Raw genomic sequence first — 18010 nt, 5'->3', positions numbered from 1 at the left:
TGTAATTTGAGAAGGGGTCTAATGGGGGGGGGGGTGGGATAGCCGGCCCACGGAACAAAAAACCAGCAGGATTGTTTGATTACTGTTTGTCATCCAATGGTATGCTCAAGAGGAGAAGGGGTTGCAGTCATGGTCAAAATATACCCCACATGGAACATTTGAGTGTCGTTGTCAAATAACCAATTTTCATCAATCTGTTTTGGTTGAAGGAATTTCTGTCGGCGCCTGAAGTTGAGAAAAGATCCGATGAATGTGGAGATGAATATACGGAATCAAAGCCCTCGTTGTCTCCAATTCATGAGAATTCAAATGTAAGCTCAGACTCAGTGGAATTTAGTTTATGATGTACCACAAATGACAAGAACGTAGCGAGTGCCTGTAACAGGGGCATAAGGGCTCTGTGCCCTTCTTAAAGGCAGTGGACACTCTTGGTAGTTACTCAAAATAATTATTTGCATAAAACCTTACTTGGTAACGTTGGAGAGCTGTTGATAGTATCTGTGAGAAACGGCTCCCTCTGAAGTCACTTAGTTTTCAAGAAAGAAGTAATTTTTCACGAATTTTATTTCGAGACCTCAGATTTACATGTAGAATTTAAGGTCTTGAAATCAAGCGTCTGAAAGCACACAACAGTGTGTTCATTATTATCTTGCAACTTCAAAGACCAATTGAGCTCAAATTTTCACAGGCATGATTTTTATTCTTATGTTGAGATACACCAAGTGAGAAGACTGGTCTTTGACAATTACCAATAGTGTCCAGTGTCGTTAAAAAGCAAACAAAGTAATTTTTGTCCCAGTAACTTAAGGAAACCATTGACTCCCAGGCATGACGTCAAAGCATTGTCATTTTGAAACGGGCCATCAACGGCAGAAGTGTTTTTCAAAACCTTGAGGTTGGGGCCTGATTTTTTAATTAATAGTTAATAAAGTGTACACATATCAAAATAACATTTTAAATGGTAAACAAACGTAATAAAATTAAGCTAAAATAGAATTTCCGTAAACACAATCCGCTCAAGTAGCTGTTTAAGATGATTCCTTTTTTTGTTTTCTATCATTTAGGGCTCTAGCAATGTAACCATAAAACGCAGCAGACGATTCCTTGCACGCAAACGGCGCCAGGATGAGAGTGGAGAGCTTCTCATCCCATCCACGCCCCCCGCCCTCATACCGGCCACGCCCCCTGCCCTCCCCAACGACTCCACCCCAAGTCCTTCCGCAACCTCGACGTCGCCTAGTGAGGACAGTGATAATAAGAAGAATGAAGGGTTGCCGAGCAACGTCGCTGTCAAGGTAGGTTTTGGAGTTTACTTTCTTGCTTTAAGGAACATTACAGAATTGGTGTGAAAATAAAATCGTCTAAGATAACAGATTTACATAAAACTTACACGGTCTAATAATGATGATTGTAAAAAACATCCCTGGAAAGAATTCTGTCTGGAAAGTCATAAATGAATAAAACTAATTTCCTGTCTTGTTGAACTGATGAGTATACATGTAATTTGGTTTTTAGCCTTACACCAGTGTGTATTTTAAAAGCAATAAATTCTCGCTACTGTCCTAAGCTTTAAAAAAAAATCTACAGGCAGATCACTTGGATGGGTTTTAAACCCACAGCCATTGCATTGCTAGAGCTAGCGCGATGGCTAGAGGAAGTTGAAATCCTTAGCAGTGTGTACTGCAAAGATTAAATAGACGTTAATTTTGTCATCGAGGATTGAGGTTAGTAGTTTGTTTGTTACACTTACACTGATATGTTTTAAGCACTGTACACCCGGTACTTTCCTGTCTAGTTCTGTGGAAAAAAACTGTTAAAAAAGAAAACAGAAAAGAGGATTTGAGGCATTGCATGGTGAGGTATCAATATATATTTGGTTTGCCGTAACACCATGTGTGTATCTACTTTCCAGGTAGAGTTTGTTCTTAGAGAACTGTCTTTCTATATTCTACTACCGCAGACTAGATTTATCAGATGTTCGGGAGACTTCTCAGTTCTGAAAAGAACTGTCCTGCTTTTTAACTACTACCCGGGCGTAAGGTATAGAAAGTTGGCTGGGACTACATGTACTACTTTAGCTTATTGTGATTAACTGCTCTACCACGGAGTCAGTTCTTGAATTGGTCTCAACGTTTCGACTAGCTTGCTCTAGTCATCGTTAGGAGACTCAACAGAGAATTATGAGAACAATCATGAGCATGCGAATTTAGTGTGAGCGTGAATCCCACAACCGGAGACGTACCAAGGACATTATTTCTTTGAATTTTTTGTATTAATTTTGTTTTTATCCTTACACTGATGTGTATCAAAACTGTATACTAAGTACTTTCCTGAGCAAGAGTAAAACCATATTTAACTAATGTTTTTGTCCTCATAGATCGAGAATGGGTATTTCACATGGGATCCTGAAACCAATGTACCTGTGCTATCAAACATCAATCTTGAAATTCCCACAGGTGAGTTTCACATTCATTAGGGATCAGGTTGGCTTACTTGCTATTCACACAACAGCAATTTAACTGGGGTCCCTTGCTTAATTTTAGCATGGCTGTAAAATGTAGCAAAGTGTGACAATATTTTGCGAGAGAACTTGGACAGTAGAAAAAATTGTTGTCCTTTCACATGAGGTACATTGTGTAAAGTTTTACAACCATGCTACAATTTAGCAAGGGACCCTTTGGGACTTGATCGCATTGGTTTTGCCCATTATGGGGTTTCCCTACCACATCTAAAACTGAACATTTCTGCATGTGTCCTATTCATCTTGTTTTTGTTCATGTAGAAAAGGTAGACCTGTTATGAGTAAATAGCGTCTTCTTTTGTACAATTTATTGTTGATAACATTTTCTTATTTAGTGAAATTCTGTGTTTATCTCCATCCCCAGGGAAGTTGACCGTGATTATTGGACCGGTCGGAAGTGGTAAATCATCACTCGCTCAGGCCATCTTGGGAGAAATGAAAACTTTGTCTGGAAGCGTCAAACTGAAGAAGTAAGAAATTAACTTAAACATATGCAAGGTGGAAGAATACTTAGTACTGTCAGACTGTAGGTAAAGTTGGCGATGACAAAGTTGGTAAAGTTGGAACAGCCTACCATCATCGGTTATCTCAGACATTACTACCCAGGGCATGCAGTCATTCAAATGTAGAGTAAATAAATACCTTAAGTAATGTCCTGTTTTACGGCAATTATGATTGCAGGTGATGCTAGTTGTTGTGTCTCTCATCACTTTCTAGTGAGTGAGGCATAGTCCAAAAACCATTATCTCCTTTCTTTTCTTCTTGGTTTTTTTCTTTTTCTTTTTTTAACGTGGAATGGTCTGTTGAAGCAAGCTCTTAGCTATCCCTATGGGATATTATGCTTGTCTTTTCAGGGGGCACTCCTTAAAAAAAAAAAAAAGAATAAAAAATGTAAATGTTAAAAGCTCTTTTGTGAGCAGTGGTGTGCTCTGAGAGAGCCGATTTCTGATCATCTTCTCGGTCAGAGATCACTGATTAAAACGACGAACCACCACTACTCACAAAAGAGTTTTTGACGTGGTGTCACCATAAAACTTACTTACTGAAAAAATTAATCTTGTTATTTCACAAAATACAAATGTTCACAGATTTACATTAAAATTGTACATATTTTCCCTTCTGAGGTGCTGTATTTTTTTAGAAATTAGTAAAACAATTTCGCAGAAATAATTTTTCGCCCTGGTGATATGAAAATTATTTCTCTTCGGAAAACATTGCTCTGTGATTGCACTTTTTTTTTTCTCTTCAAAACTTGACGACTAATAACCCTGAAAATTCTTCATTCACAGTGAGTCAGTGTGAGTAGGGAATTATTGTGTCATGGCCAAAAACTTGATCTACAAAAGGTATCAGTTGTCGATTTTACAGAGAGTTAGGACTTGTCTTATCTCGAGTTAGGACGAGTAACTCGTCCTAACTTAGGATCAATCTTAAGGTCTGCATGCTACAGTGCAGGGTTGGGATTCGTCCTAAGTCATAAGATTAATCCTAAGTTAGGAAGAGTTTTGTGAAATCGACGGCTGAACCCTTTAATGTCGTTTATATTCGTCACTTTGTTTTGCTTTTGTTACAGGAAGAAGAACACCATCGCCTATGCAGCACAGAAATCGTGGTTAATCAATGGCTCCTTGAGAGAAAATATCTTGTTTGGCCAGCCTTATCACGCTAAAAGGTATAAATTGTCGTCCCAATTTGAGTGTCGTTGTTTTTATCCTTGTTTCAATTTGTTTTACTTCACAGATTGGTTGGCTTAGGCAGTGGACACTATTGGTAATTACTCAAAATAATTGTTAGCACAAAAAATTACTTGGTAACAAGCAATGAAGAGCGGTTGATAGTGTAAAACATTGTGAGAAACGGCTCCCTTTGAAGTGACGTAGATTTCGAGAAAGAAGTAATTTTCCGCAAATTTGATTTTGAGGTCCCCAAATCAAGCATCTGAAAGCACACAACTTTGTGTGGTTTTTCTTCCGTCATTATCTTGCAACTCGGACAACCAATTGAGTTAAAATTTTCACAGGTTTCTTATTTTATGTATATGTTGAGATACACCAAGTAAGAAGATTGGTCTTCGACAATTACCAATAGTGTCCAGTGTCTTTAAGGACACGAGTGTATAGACCAGGAATTGAAACCACACACTTTTGATCAGAAACACTAGAGCTTGAATCTGGTACACTTAAGCTTAACCGGTTGGCCACGACTTATTTGGAGTAACTTCTGTTTGATTCCTAGGTATCACAAAGTTCTAAAGGCATGTGCTCTTCAAGCAGACATTGATGTTCTACCGGCTGGTGACCTGACCGAGATTGGTGAGAAAGGCCTCAACCTGAGCGGAGGACAGAAGCAACGTGTCAGCCTTGCTCGGGCCATCTACTCTGAACGCAACATTGCCATCATGGTAAGTTTACAATGCTGTCGAGAACCTTAAAGTTTCTGTAATTTGTGAGGGACGGCCTTTCAAACTTACAGAGTGGGAAGGGGTTAACCCTGTTTCAGCCCCAGGAGTAGGTGGCAACGTGCCCCTGGTTGCAGTTGGTTCGTGTCGATAGTTATAATCAGTGTACATGTAGCCTAATTCATTGAGGTGGCCGGCCGTCTGTGGCCCGGGGATGTTGGGCGATCTCTCTAAAAGCCATTGGACCCTTTCGGTAAACACTATTGTCCAAGGCCCACACTTCGTGTATCACAACTTCTATACAAAAAAACAAACCTGTGAAAATTTAGGCTCAATCAGTCATCGGAGTCTGGAGAAAATAACGGGAAAACCCACCCGTGTATCCGCGCGTTTCGCCGTGTCATGACATGTGTTTAAAATAAATCCGTAATTCTCGCTAACGAGAATTGATATTGTTTTACTGTTTTCTCAAAAAGTAAAGCATTTCATGGAATAATATTTCAAGGGAAGTCTTTCACCACTACCTTCTTTAAACCCTGTAAGTTTACTGCGAAACGTGCGGAAACAGGGGTGGGTTTTCCCATTAATTTCTCCCAACTCTGATGACCGATTGAGCCTAAATTTTCACAAGTTTGTTATTTTATATATTAATAGTAGTGATACACGAAGTGTGGGCCAATGGCTTTAAGTGTCTTGCTCAAGGACAATTAAGTGTCACGACCGGGATTCTAACCCACATCCCGATGACTTTAACCACCAGAACTTAGGTCTGATGCTCTTATCCCTTGGCCACGACACCCCTCAATCATAAACAAACTTATTGTCTTTGTATGACAGGATGACGTGTTGTCTGCTCTTGATATGCGTATCGGCACGCAGGTATTTGAGGAGGGGATTATAAGAATGATGCGTAGATCTCGTCATACAGTCGTACTGGTCACGCACCAATTACAGTGCCTTCAGAAAGCCGATCATGTAAAGACATTTATTTTCAATCCCCTTCAATTTAGTTCAGAAAAGATTATTTTCCTCTTCTGTTTTGCTGTAATTTATCCCTTTGCTGCCAATCAAACCAGCAGCCGATTTCACGAAGCTCTAGGATTAATCCTAACTCGAGTTAGGACGAGTAACTCGTCCTAACTCGAGTTAGGACGAGTAACCCGTCCTAACTTAGGATGGGTTCAGTTCTTCCTACGTATTTGGATGCGGGACTCAACTCGTCCTAAGTCCTGAGATTAATCCTAAGTTAAGAAGAGTTTGGTGAAATCGACGGCAGTAACACCGGGGCAAAACCCTTTTCTTCTCAATAATTGCACTGGGTTATTTTACATGCGTTTCACAACACACAGGACCAATGGCTTTGTGTCCCATCCAAAGGAAGGAGCATCGTGGTCAAGTGTCTTGCTTAAGGACACAGGTGTCACGCCTGGGACTGGAATCGACACTTTGCTGATTGATCAGAAACACCAGAGTTTGAAATATTGCCCTTTGATCGCAAACAATTTTTTTTTCCGTTGATAACACAAACACTTGATGCATGGAATGCAACTGACAATTTATGATTTGATTTCAGATCATCGTGATGAAAGACGGCAAGATTAGCCGGCAAGGAACCCGCCAGGAAATCGCCCGTCTGGACCCCGCCCTTTATTGTCGCTGGAAGAGGGCCGTACATCTCGTCAGCGAGTCCGAGACGGAATCGGAGGTGGAGTCTGAGACCATGAGAGAGGAGAGGCAGAACCTCCTGAAACAAGTCACCAAGTATCAGATGGAAGAAGAGGATAGACGCAAAACAGGTCTGAAGGGGGTGTGGCTGGTGTAGTGTGGGGGGGGGGATTTGTCCACCTCATTGTGTTCTTTGCACTATATTGAAAAAGGAGGGCGGCAGATCGCCTGGTAGGACGTCAGTGTCTGTTGCACTACACTGACGTCCTAGTTATGAAGCTTCTCAACAATGCGAACAAATTATTGAAGCTGAAACTTTGTCCATGTATTCTTCATGTCCATGACTCAAATAAAATTGCAGATCCACGCTATCGTTTTCAGCATGATTTACATGGGGGCTTGTGTTCGCATGTAGCAACCTCATCGACTTCTGGGTTCTTAAACTCTGGGTACACTTTGGTCTGAACCATACCACAACTTTATTGAGAGAGATAAATACCTTGGCGTACCGCAAACCTTAGTATCTAAACCCTCTACTTACGTTGTCGGACTTTTCACAGGGACCAAAGATGGAGCGTTGATCCAGGCTGAGGAGCGTGAGAAGGGGCCCGTCTCCTTCAAGGTGTACGCTTACTTCCTGCATGCGATGGGATACAGAGCCCTAGCTCTGATCATCGCTACCTACCTCATGAGGGAGTCTCTTAAGATGTGTGCCAACTTCTGGCTGACCAGTTGGTCTTCGGCCGGTCAACAGAGTAAAGAGAGTGGTTTGAATGTTAGTACGCTCGCTAATTTCTAGTCAAGCTAACAAAATTAGTTTGTGGAATTTAAAAAGTGCTAACCAGTTCACGTCGAATGCTGTGTTTGTCCCATAGAGTTATATATAAGAACTAGAGGGCGCACTGGTGATGCTGCTTGCACAAATGGGACGGGACCGCAAGAGACACGTGCGCCATTGTGTACAAGCGTTGAATATGAAGTACACGTTGGAGTTTGTGTTTATTGAACGCTACGCGATGCTGTTTTGTCAACTTACAAAATGGCCGCACAAACACACGCTGTGCGATGCTGTTTTGTCAACTTAGAAAATGGCCGCCTGCGTCCATCCCCCTCGTACGTACCTACCAATTGGTGTGCAGTCAATTTTTATTCAGTTCTATTTTGTTACCTTTATTTTCCATTTAGGAGGAGTCAGTGACAATGTATTACTTGATTGGATATGCAGCTATTGTAGTTGGCTGCATTCTAGCGTCTGTCATAGCCGGGGCTAGCCTGGTTTACTCTCTCTTCATAGCCGCTCAGCACCTACATGACGGTATGCTGCATAACATCATCAAAGCACCAATGAGGTTAGTTTCTTAGTTTGACATCACACTCATTACTACTGTGATTGGCTATTTTCTTGGTTGTCATAGCGAGTGGTAGCCTGGTTTAATTCTCTCTAAGTTGGTTTCTTAGTCTGGCATCACATTTATTGCTGGTGTGATTGGCTGTTTTCTTGGTTGTTATAGCGAGTGGTAGCCTGGTTTAATTCCGTCTTCTTAGCCGCTAAGCACCAACATGTACATGATGGTATGCTGCATCTGGTTGAATTCTCCCTTAGGTTACTTTCTTAGTCTGACATAAACACTCATTACTACTGTGATTGGCCGTTTTTGTTGGTTGTCATAGCGAGTGGTAGCCTGGTTTAATTCTCTCTTAGGTTGGTTTCTTAGTCTGACTACACTTATTACTACTGTGATTGACTGTTTTGTTGGTTGTCATAGCGAGTGGTAGCCTGGTTTAATTCTCTCTTAGGTTGGTTTCTTAGTCTGACTACACTTATTACTACTGTGATTGACTGTTTGTTGGTTGTGGTAGTGAGTGGTAGCCTGGTTTATTTCTCTCATAGTTTAGTTTAATTCTCTTTTCTTCAGTTCTTAGCCGCTTCGTACTTGAGGTTAGCTCTTGGTCTGACATCACACAAGCTGCCAATATGGATTTGCTGTATTCAGGTTCTTTCTAAGGTATCCATTCGTCTGTCTTGGTTTGCTGAGTTGGAAGACCATCTTGTTCTTCTCTTTGACCAGTAAAGGATTATTCACCAATGTCAGACTTTGACAGGGCAGCCTCGTGAACTGACCGCCATGACCACAAAGTTTCTTCTTCCACAGTTGAAATGTGACCAACAGGGCCCAATTTACGAGAGCATAAAATATTGGGAACTCGGGAAAGTACTGAGTATAGACGATGTTTCCTCTGACGTCACTCGAAAACCATAACATGATTCGCGCGCATACCGCCGGGCAAAACCTTTGTGTTTTGGCAGCCAGCTACGTTTAGAAAGTGAATGCAATGCTACCGTGACTACTCGTCTTTTTGCTCGGTGAAACATGACGTATACAGTGTTTTGTCCACAGAGGGCGGTTTGAATGTAAACATAGGTAACATCGTCTTAACACATCGAAGTAAGGGTAAAAAACAAATTGTACTCTTTATCCCCGTTGCAGAAATGAACCCCTACAACATTATTGCAATTGATTTGCTTAGCCTTTGTTTGTGCTTAAGCAGCTCTACCAGTGGTCCCATCTATCAAGTCGGTTGTTGATTTATTTTCAGATTCTTTGATACCACACCAGTGGGGCGAATTCTTGTGCGTTTCTCCTTCGACACGGCCGTGATTGACAGGGTATGTATTTATCCCTTTAAATTTTGGGTAAAGCAAAAAAAACATTACAAGAGCAGGACTTGAACCCGTTATACATGTGTGACAGTTTGAGTTTGAATGGCTTGTGTCTGGAACCTTGAACAAAGGTATTGACAAAATAGGGAGATGGCCAACATAGGGCTAGATAGCTTAGTGGGTAGAGTGCTAACATGTTAGTCCGCAGTTTTAATCCCGCTCTATTCAGTTTTTCTTTATTCATCACCAAAAACTTTCAGTCTAGAGAGTTCTGTGGTTGCACCATAATAATAATAATCCGTTTTTATATAGCGCTTTTCACACCCGGAGGGCGTCCCAAAGCGCTTCACATTATTACCCCTGGTCACTGGGCCTCAAATCACTCCTTAAACCATCTCAGCTCTCTGGTGGGGAGTATACAGCCTTGTGCAACATTAATATGCGCTACTCGGCTAAATCTATCACAAGAACCATCTCTGCCCTCACAGGTACCCATTTACCCCTGGGTGGAGAGAAGCAATTATAGTTAAGTGTCTTGCTCAGGGACACAAGTGTCACGACCAGGATTCGAACCCACACTCTGCTGAACAGAAGCACCAGAGCTTGAGTTCGGTGTTCTTATCCACTCGGCCACGACACCCTATTTGCTTGAAACATTTGCTTTGAAAAGAGCAGGGGCCAATTTCACAAAGCAATAAAGTTCATCACAAGACAAATTTGCAGTATCACCATAGTGATTTGTATTGTGACATCACACAATACTTAGCAACTACGATTGATTTGCAGTTAAGAGCAATCTTAGCTCTTTGTGAAATCGGCCCCTGGTGTTGTAACAATTCACAATCTAGAGAGGTTTGTGGTGACGTCACCATGGAAACATTGGCTCTGAAAAGAACTGGTGTTGTAACAATTCACAATCTAGAAAGGTTTGTGGTGACGTCAACATGGAAACATTGGCTCTGAAAAGAACTAGTGTTGTAACAATTCACAATCTAGAGAGGTTTGTGGTGACGTCACCATTGGAAGACTTGCTTTGAAAAGAACCGGTGGCGTAACAATTCACAATCTCGAGAGAAGTTTGTGGTGACACCATTGATGGCTCTTTGCTCGTTATGAATAGGAATGATTTAAAGGACCAGTCATTTAAATCCCAGCTATGATTTGCTGATGAAGTATATAAACAAAGTGACTCCACAGTTATTGTAACTCAGGGCTACTTTTTTCTTTGCTTTTTGTTTCCATTCATAATGGAGGACGCAATTTTCACTGATTATTGTTGTTATTATTTTTTAATTTAGGGTATCATTGACACAGCGGACAACCTTCTCTTCTATTTCCTGTCCTGTCTTTCTGCCCTCGTCATTAGTACGGTCGCCATGCCGCTGTTCTTCATTGCCTTCCTCCCTATCTGCCTGTGCTATTTCTTCCTCCAGAAATATTTCATCGAAACTGGGAGGTAAGAACTTGCTGTAAGAAGGAGAACTGAAGTGTTTCTACCTTAAAGGCACTGGACACTATCGTTAATTACTCAAAATAATAATTAGCATAAAACCTTACTTGGTAACGAGTAATGGAGAGCTGTTGATAGTATAAAACATTGTGCGAAACAGCTCCCAATGAAGTAACGTAGTTTTTCAGAAAGCATTAATTTCTCACTAAATTATTTGCATTTGACTTCGAGACCTCAGAATTAGATTTTGAGAGGGAAATGTTTCTCACAATGTTTTATACTATCAACCTCTCCCCATTACTTGTTACTAAGTAACGGGTTGTGCTCATAATTATTTTGAGTAATTACCAAAAGTGTCCACTGCCTTTCATCACAAAAAAATTAACGCACGAAAATTGTTAGCGGCCTGAATATTTGACCCTAGCTGAGTTTTTTTGGATAGCTTTGAGACAGACTCTTCTAAGCTCAAAACGTCAGGCCATTAGCGTTTTTTTTGCTGCTGTGATTTGTGAGACTTTCGTTCATTTTCTTTTTAGAGAATTGAAACGTCTTGAGAGCATCTCCAAGTCACCAATTCTGAGTCACGTCAACGAAACATTGGATGGACTCGCAACAATCAGAGCCTTCAGGTAAAAGGGCGTCGCTGTCATATTATTATAATAATAATAATAATTGGTGAGACATCTACTCTAGAATTGCAAAGGTCGGGGGTTCGAATCCCACCCGAGTAATTTGCATGTGATTGTTTTTTTCACGGAAATGAGGAAAGTACCGAGTATACACATCGGTGTTAAGTGTAAAAACCAAAACAAATATTCCTTATCCCAAAGCAAATTTAGAATCTATTGAGTAATAAAAATGCAGAGTTATAAAGCCTACTTTGTTAGGTTTATTTTTCTTATTTTGTTTTTGCTACTTTCATTGCTAAATAGTTGTTAGTTTGTAGAGCAGCGCTATGAGCGCTGCTTGCGACGGATACCGGCGCTTTAAAAGTGTCCATTATTATTTTTATTAAAAACAAGACTCAAGGCACTAGGGAAAAGATTCTACAAAGTATCAAATTTACCCATTGTGTGCATATATCTCTTTCAAATTTTCAGAGCTGAAAGGCGATTTTTGGACATTCTACAGGAGAGAGTAACAACAAACACCAAAGTGTATGCCTACCTGTGGTGTACCTACCGCTGGATCACAGTCAGAATGGTACATTCGTTCAAATTCTTTTAAACAAAGTGGCGAACATTTTTAAATCTTTCACGTGTGTCCCTAGCAATCAGTTTAAATCCCCTTGGAAAAATAGTTGTAAAAAAAGAAGAAAAAAATCAAGGTCACAGGATCACACAGTTTTTTTGAAAAAAGGACTCTTGATGGTGCTATTGTGAACTTTTTTTATTTGGGGGGGGGGGGGGGCGGGGGATTGTCATAACATTAATGTGTCCATATGACCAATTTTTAACAAATTCAAATGGTGCATAAAAGTGTTAAATTGTACTGCACAGGATCTTTATGTGCATAACTTTACAAGTGTAAATTATGAGTTGCGGGTTTAATATTAAACATAATTCAAATTTGTGGCGTGTTGTAGACGAGCAGTTTACTGCATTGACTCAAGTTCTGATTGTTTAATCATTAAAGTTTGGGTTTAATTTGGGGTCATAGCACAGGTGCCCTTGAGCAAGGAACTTAACCATAATTGCTTCTCTAAACCCAGGGTGTATAAATTAAAACCTGAGAGGGCAGAAACAGTTGTTTGTTTTAAAGGGTACAAATGTATGTACTTTTTGTAGGACAAAAAACACAATGTATACGTACACATTTACATTAAACATGTTAAACTTACACAGTTTGAAGATAATGGTAGTAGAAAGCTTCCCTGAAAATATTACTTGCTGAGGTGCTGTAGTTTTTGAGAAATTAGTAAAACAATGTCATGATCATGATCTTCAAACAGTGTAAGTTTGATGTAAATCTGTGGACATTGTGTTTTGTGTTACAAAAAGTACCCAAATCCTTTAATCTCTTAGTGTTAATTCAAGCAGCTTGGGGTTTTATGCTCCCAAGAGAGTTGAGAAAGTTAGAGGAATGGTCTTATTGATGAACAGATATTAGTTTTGCAAGGGCCTTGACCTAGCTACCATGAGCAAGTTCGATCAGGGTACAATCATCGACTAGTGGTTAGTTCGTGACGTGCGAAGTGCATGCGCGCTGAAATAAAAGTGTGAACGACTCTAGTCGTTGTCTAGTGACCGTCTGTGAAATAGTAACTGGTCCTGTGACATGACTAATTGCTATTGTTAAAGGCAGTGGACACTATTGGTAATTGTCAAAGACTAGCCTTCACAGTTGGTGTACCTCAACATATGCGTAAAATAACAAACCTATGAAAATTTGAGCTCAATCGGTCATCGAACTTGCGAATTAATAATGAAAGAAAAAGTACCCTTGTCACACGAACTTGTGTGCATTTAGATGGTTGATTTCAAGACCTCAAGGTCTAAACTTGAGGCCTCGAAATCAAATTCGTGGAAAATTTCTTCTTTCTCAAAAACTATGGCACTTCAGAGGGAGCCATTTCTCACAATGTTTTATACCATCAACCTCTCCCCATTACTCGTAACCAAGAAAGGTTTTACGATAATAATAGTTTTGAGTAATTACCAATAGTGTCCACTGCCTTTAACCTACGATGCGACCAACCTCGACCAGCCTCGAGTGGATGGTCGCGAATAGTTGACTAGACTGGTCCAACTATCGTTGACTAACGCGGGTTCGATCAGAGTTAGTCTAACTATGGTTAACTATGGTCATTGATCAAACTTGCTCAATGATATGTGGGCTAGATAAGAACCAAAGAAATAATTTTAATAATTACTATTTTTGTGTGTACCTTGCAGGACATTCTCGGTTCACTGATGGTGTTAGTCACTGGTGTTTGTACAACGTACAGCGCTTTGTATAACGGCCTGGATCCTAGTCTTGCTGCCCTAGCAATAACATACGTGCTAAAGGTAGGTACCAGCCCAAAATGCCTCCACAGTATTGACCCAATTCACCTGACGTCATCATCAGAATAATCTTGGATGCGCCATACTGGTGGGCAATGTCACTGTGCGTTATTCAATGAAGTGTGCATTTCAGGCGCATTTTAGGCGATGCGGAGTTTACTCGTAAACGTATTGCTCACCAACATGATGAGCGATTGAGCTCAAATTTTCACTGGTTTGTTGTTTTATGCATATATTGAGATACACATGTACACCTAGTGTGAAGACTGGTCTTTGACAATTACCAAGAGTGTCTAGTGTCTTTAACACAAGTTTTCCCCATCAGGCGTCGAGTCAAGTCAACCTCCTGATACGCCGTGCCACTGACATGGAGATCCAGATGAACGCTGTAGAGAGAGTCAAACACTACACCAGCATTCCTAATGAGCTCTACCTCGGCACCAAGCCGCCTTCGGATTGGCCTTGGAAAGGTCATGTGACATTCAACAATGTGTCCCTGCGATACGCAAAGGATCTCCAACTCGTTGTTCAGGGAGTGAATGTTGAACTTCGACCTGGGGAGAAGGCAAGTGTTCTCGGAATTAAATAAAGTTCGTTGTTTTTGACCTCCCTGAAAGTATCAGGTTTTTTTCTTTGAAAATTTGGTTGCAATAGTAAAGCCCTTACTTGATACAGAAATAACAACAAAGGCTCTTAGATTTAGCACCAGCCGTCGATTTCACAAAACTCTTCCTAACTTAAGATTAATCTTAGGACTTAAGATGAGTCCCAACACTGCACTGTAGCATGCATACCTTAAGATTAATCCTAAGGACGAGTTTACTCGACCTAACTTTGAGATAAGACGAGTCCTAACTCTTTGTGAAATCGACGGCTGATACCTTTTGTAGATCAAGTTTTTGGCCATGACACAATAATTCCCTACTCACTGTGAATGATGAATGATGTGAAATCGACGTCTGGATCTGTTGTAGTCTTGCAAGAGAATCGCTGAAAATCTGTAGTGGTTGTGTCGACGCAAGAAGAATAATAAATTGGAATACACAACCTGAGAAACGTTTTTAAGCAAAAATGAGAAAAGCTTTTCAAAATTAAGTTTTGTGTAGATGCAAACTGATATTTTGTTTTCATAGACACATTAGTAATGTGTCCAATTACAATTTATCAATGAATTACGTAAATACAAATTGCTTGTTACAAATTACAAATTCCAGTTTTCCCGACATAGAAAAAAACCCTCACCTCTATTTTAGCTTTAAAGCCATTGGACCCTTTCGGTACAGAAAAAAAAAAAAAAGTTCACAGATTTACAAATTATTTACAGGGTTTACAGAAGGTAATGGTGAAAGACTTCTCTTGAAATATTAGTCCATGAAATGCTTTACTTTTTGAGAAAACGGTAAAACAATATAAATTCTCGTTAGCGTGAATTACGGATTTGTTATAAACACATGTCATGACACGGCGAAACGCGCGAAAACAGGAGTGGGTTTTCCCGTTATTTTCTCCCGACTCCGATGTCCGATTGAGCCTAAATTTCCACAGGATTTTATATATAAGTTGTGATACACGAAGTGTGGGACTTGGACAATACTGTTTACCGAAAGTGTATAATGGCTTTAAAAAGTTTGTCTGCTTTCGGATGCTATTTATAACATGTATAATAAAATGCTTCGGACTGAAGTCTTTTAATATTTGAGTGAGACATCTCTTTGTCACAAACTTTGTTACTTCAGAGGGATTCGTTTCTCACAATTTGTTTACACTACCAACAGCTCTCCATTGCTCATTACCAAGTAAGTTTTTATGCCAACAATTATTTTGAGTAGTTACCAATAATGTCCGGTGCCTTTAAGAATCAGGTCTGAAAGATCTTAAAGTAACTGAATGGTTTTATTTGCTTTTCTTGAATCAGGTTGCTCTCTGCGGTCAGACCGGAAGCGGCAAGACATCATTGGCACTCTCCCTCTTTAGAATTCTCGATATTTGTCAAGGTGTGTTATTATTTGAGAAGAAAACTTTAGAAGAATTTACCCAATGGGCCCAATTTTATAGAGCTGCTGAGCACAAACATTTGCTTAGCATGAAATTTTTGCCTTGTTTAAAACAGGATTACCAACCAAATTTCTACGTGATTTTTAGGACAAGCAAACAACAGCTGAATACCAGTAACAAGCAATACATTTAACAAATGGAAATTTGGTTGGTAATCCTGTTTTAATTGAGGAAGAATTTTCATGCCAAGCAAATTTTTGTGCCTAGCAGCTCTATCAACTTTGGGCCAAGAGTTGGATATGAACCTGTGACCTTGAGTAGTTACATGTATGAAACTCTCTGTGGTCCCTCAAAATTTTCAGCAATTTTTAAGACAGAGCCCATCAGGTCCCAATTTCATGGCTCTGCTTACGGTAAGCACAGAATCAGCGCTTACAGAAGCAGGGAATTCCTTGCTTACATCAAGTGTGTTTCACGAGTTAGCCGGGAATGTTTGCTTGCTCACGTGGGTGCACCATGATACTAGGCAATCTTCGCTTACACAGCTAGCGAAGAAATTCGGTGCTCGCACAGTATAAGCGAAAAATGGTGATTGGAAGCGCATAATTCAGCGGTAAGCAGAGCCATGAAATTCGGCTTTGAAGTAAATTTTTATGATAAACAAATTCAAATCAGGTTTATTTAAAAACAGTATGTCCTTCCATAGATTCTTAGTTTTTTTAATTACTTTTATGGCTTCATGATTAGGTGAGATTTTGATAGATGGTGTTGACATTACTACAGTACCAGTTGAGCATTTGCGACGAGCGTTGTCGATAATTCCTCAAGATCCTGAACTGTTCACCGGCTCCATCAGGTACAAACTTCCCAATTACTTGAAATAATTATTAGCATAAAACCTTTCTTGGTGACGAGTAACGGGGAGAGGTTGATGGTATAAAACATTGTGAGAAACATCTCCCTCTGAAGTGCCATAGTTTTTGAGAAAGAAGTAATTTTCCACGAATTTGATTTTGAGACCTCAGATTTAGAACTTGAGGTCTCGAAATCAACCATCTTAACCACACAACTTCGTGTGACAAGAGTTTTTTCTTCTTTCATTATTATCTCGCAAGTTCGATCACTGATTGAGCTTAAATTTTCACAGTTTGTTATTGTATGCATATGTTGAGATACACTAACTGTGAAGGTTAGTCTTTGACAATTACCAAAAGTGTCCTCTGCCTTTAAAGACCTAGGGTCGACCCAGACTGGGGGTATTGTTGTTGTGCGTTTCTCTTAGGTGTGGTGAGTCAACCTCACTATTATTATTTGTGTTATTATTTGTGGGAAGGGGGCATGAGACGGGGGCAAGAGACGGGGGCAGTGGTTCTGAGTGATGGGGTTTGCCCCCTTCTGGTCACCCACACCCCACTGTGTATAAATTATTTAGGACACAGGCATTTCATGATAGACTGTTGTTTATAGAGAAGCATTTTGTTAAGTTTATTTTTCTTATTATGTTTTGCTACTTTCATTGCTTAATGGTTGTTATTTTGTAGGGCAGCGGCATGAGGGCCGCTTGCGGCGTATACCAGCACTATAAAAGTGTCCATTCTTATTCTTCTTCTTCTTCTTATTATTATTATCTTAGGCGGAATCTGGACCCAGAGTGCCTGAGCTCAGACATTGAGTTGTGGAGTGCTTTAGAGATTGCCCAACTCAAACAAGTCGTCTCCGGCCTAGAAAAAGGACTCGGTAATTACTTTTCTAGTTTCATTGTTCATCATTTTCATACAAGCAACAGTGTGTATATGATTGTTTTCATCTAATAAAGATCAATCCCAGCCTATTGCACAATCTTTGTTATGCTGTAGACCTTTCTTTTGTTGATAAACAAACCGCCTTGGTTGGCATGGTCGGCCGAATGTTAGTAAAACACTAAATCTTAAAAACAGATGTTTTAACCAAATTCAGCATTTTCTGCAAACTTTCAATTAAATAATATACCTCTCATAATTATTTGTTTTGTTTTTAACAAAATCAACAAATTTGGTTACATTGTTACCAAAAATAGCGATCTTTTCTTAATTTGCACTTACGGCTTTCCATAGTTTTCCAATCTGGGTTGGCAAAAACTCGGGCTGTGACGTTGCAAAAGAAAGGTCTATACATGCAAGTGTAGAGTGTTGTGGCATGTCGTGGCCAATTAGTCTTGTTCACTGGACCCATGTTCTGGTGTTGTCGGTAGTGTGGGTTCGAATCCGGTCATTACAAATGTTCCCCTGAGCAAGTTGCTTAACCATTAATTACTTCACTTCTGCGTCCCCAAAAA

The 18010-nt window shown here is 40.0% G+C and overlaps 1 protein-coding gene across 4 annotated transcripts in view; it reads left to right on the top strand.

The window, feature by feature from the left end:
• The window catches only part of LOC117302204 (ATP-binding cassette sub-family C member 9-like), a 34830-nt gene that overhangs the window by 13388 nt on the left and 3432 nt on the right, over positions 1 to 18010 (top strand). For 2 of the 4 annotated variants that reach the window (XM_033786025.1, XM_033786041.1), the window contains exons 11-29: positions 210 to 311; positions 1065 to 1295; positions 2378 to 2456; positions 2886 to 2991; positions 4095 to 4193; positions 4757 to 4922; positions 5757 to 5894; positions 6493 to 6715; positions 7145 to 7359; positions 7770 to 7933; positions 9183 to 9252; positions 10545 to 10702; positions 11233 to 11325; positions 11797 to 11899; positions 13591 to 13704; positions 14027 to 14266; positions 15617 to 15695; positions 16444 to 16552; positions 17330 to 17433. In XM_033786025.1, the coding sequence (XP_033641916.1) occupies positions 210 to 311; positions 1065 to 1295; positions 2378 to 2456; positions 2886 to 2991; positions 4095 to 4193; positions 4757 to 4922; positions 5757 to 5894; positions 6493 to 6715; positions 7145 to 7359; positions 7770 to 7933; positions 9183 to 9252; positions 10545 to 10702; positions 11233 to 11325; positions 11797 to 11899; positions 13591 to 13704; positions 14027 to 14266; positions 15617 to 15695; positions 16444 to 16552; positions 17330 to 17433 (2593 nt within the window). The remainder of the gene's footprint in view (positions 1 to 209; positions 312 to 1064; positions 1296 to 2377; positions 2457 to 2885; positions 2992 to 4094; positions 4194 to 4756; positions 4923 to 5756; positions 5895 to 6492; positions 6716 to 7144; positions 7360 to 7769; positions 7934 to 9182; positions 9253 to 10544; positions 10703 to 11232; positions 11326 to 11796; positions 11900 to 13590; positions 13705 to 14026; positions 14267 to 15616; positions 15696 to 16443; positions 16553 to 17329; positions 17434 to 18010) is intronic. The other 2 variants (XM_033786033.1, XM_033786049.1) reach the window with 2 other exon arrangements.

The sequence above is a fragment of the Asterias rubens genome, chromosome 2 (genome assembly GCF_902459465.1).
Source record: "Asterias rubens chromosome 2, eAstRub1.3, whole genome shotgun sequence".
Classification (NCBI taxonomy): domain Eukaryota; kingdom Metazoa; phylum Echinodermata; class Asteroidea; order Forcipulatida; family Asteriidae; genus Asterias; species Asterias rubens.
Note: the sequence above shows the minus strand (reverse complement) of the source record. Positions and strands in the feature narration are given on the sequence as shown.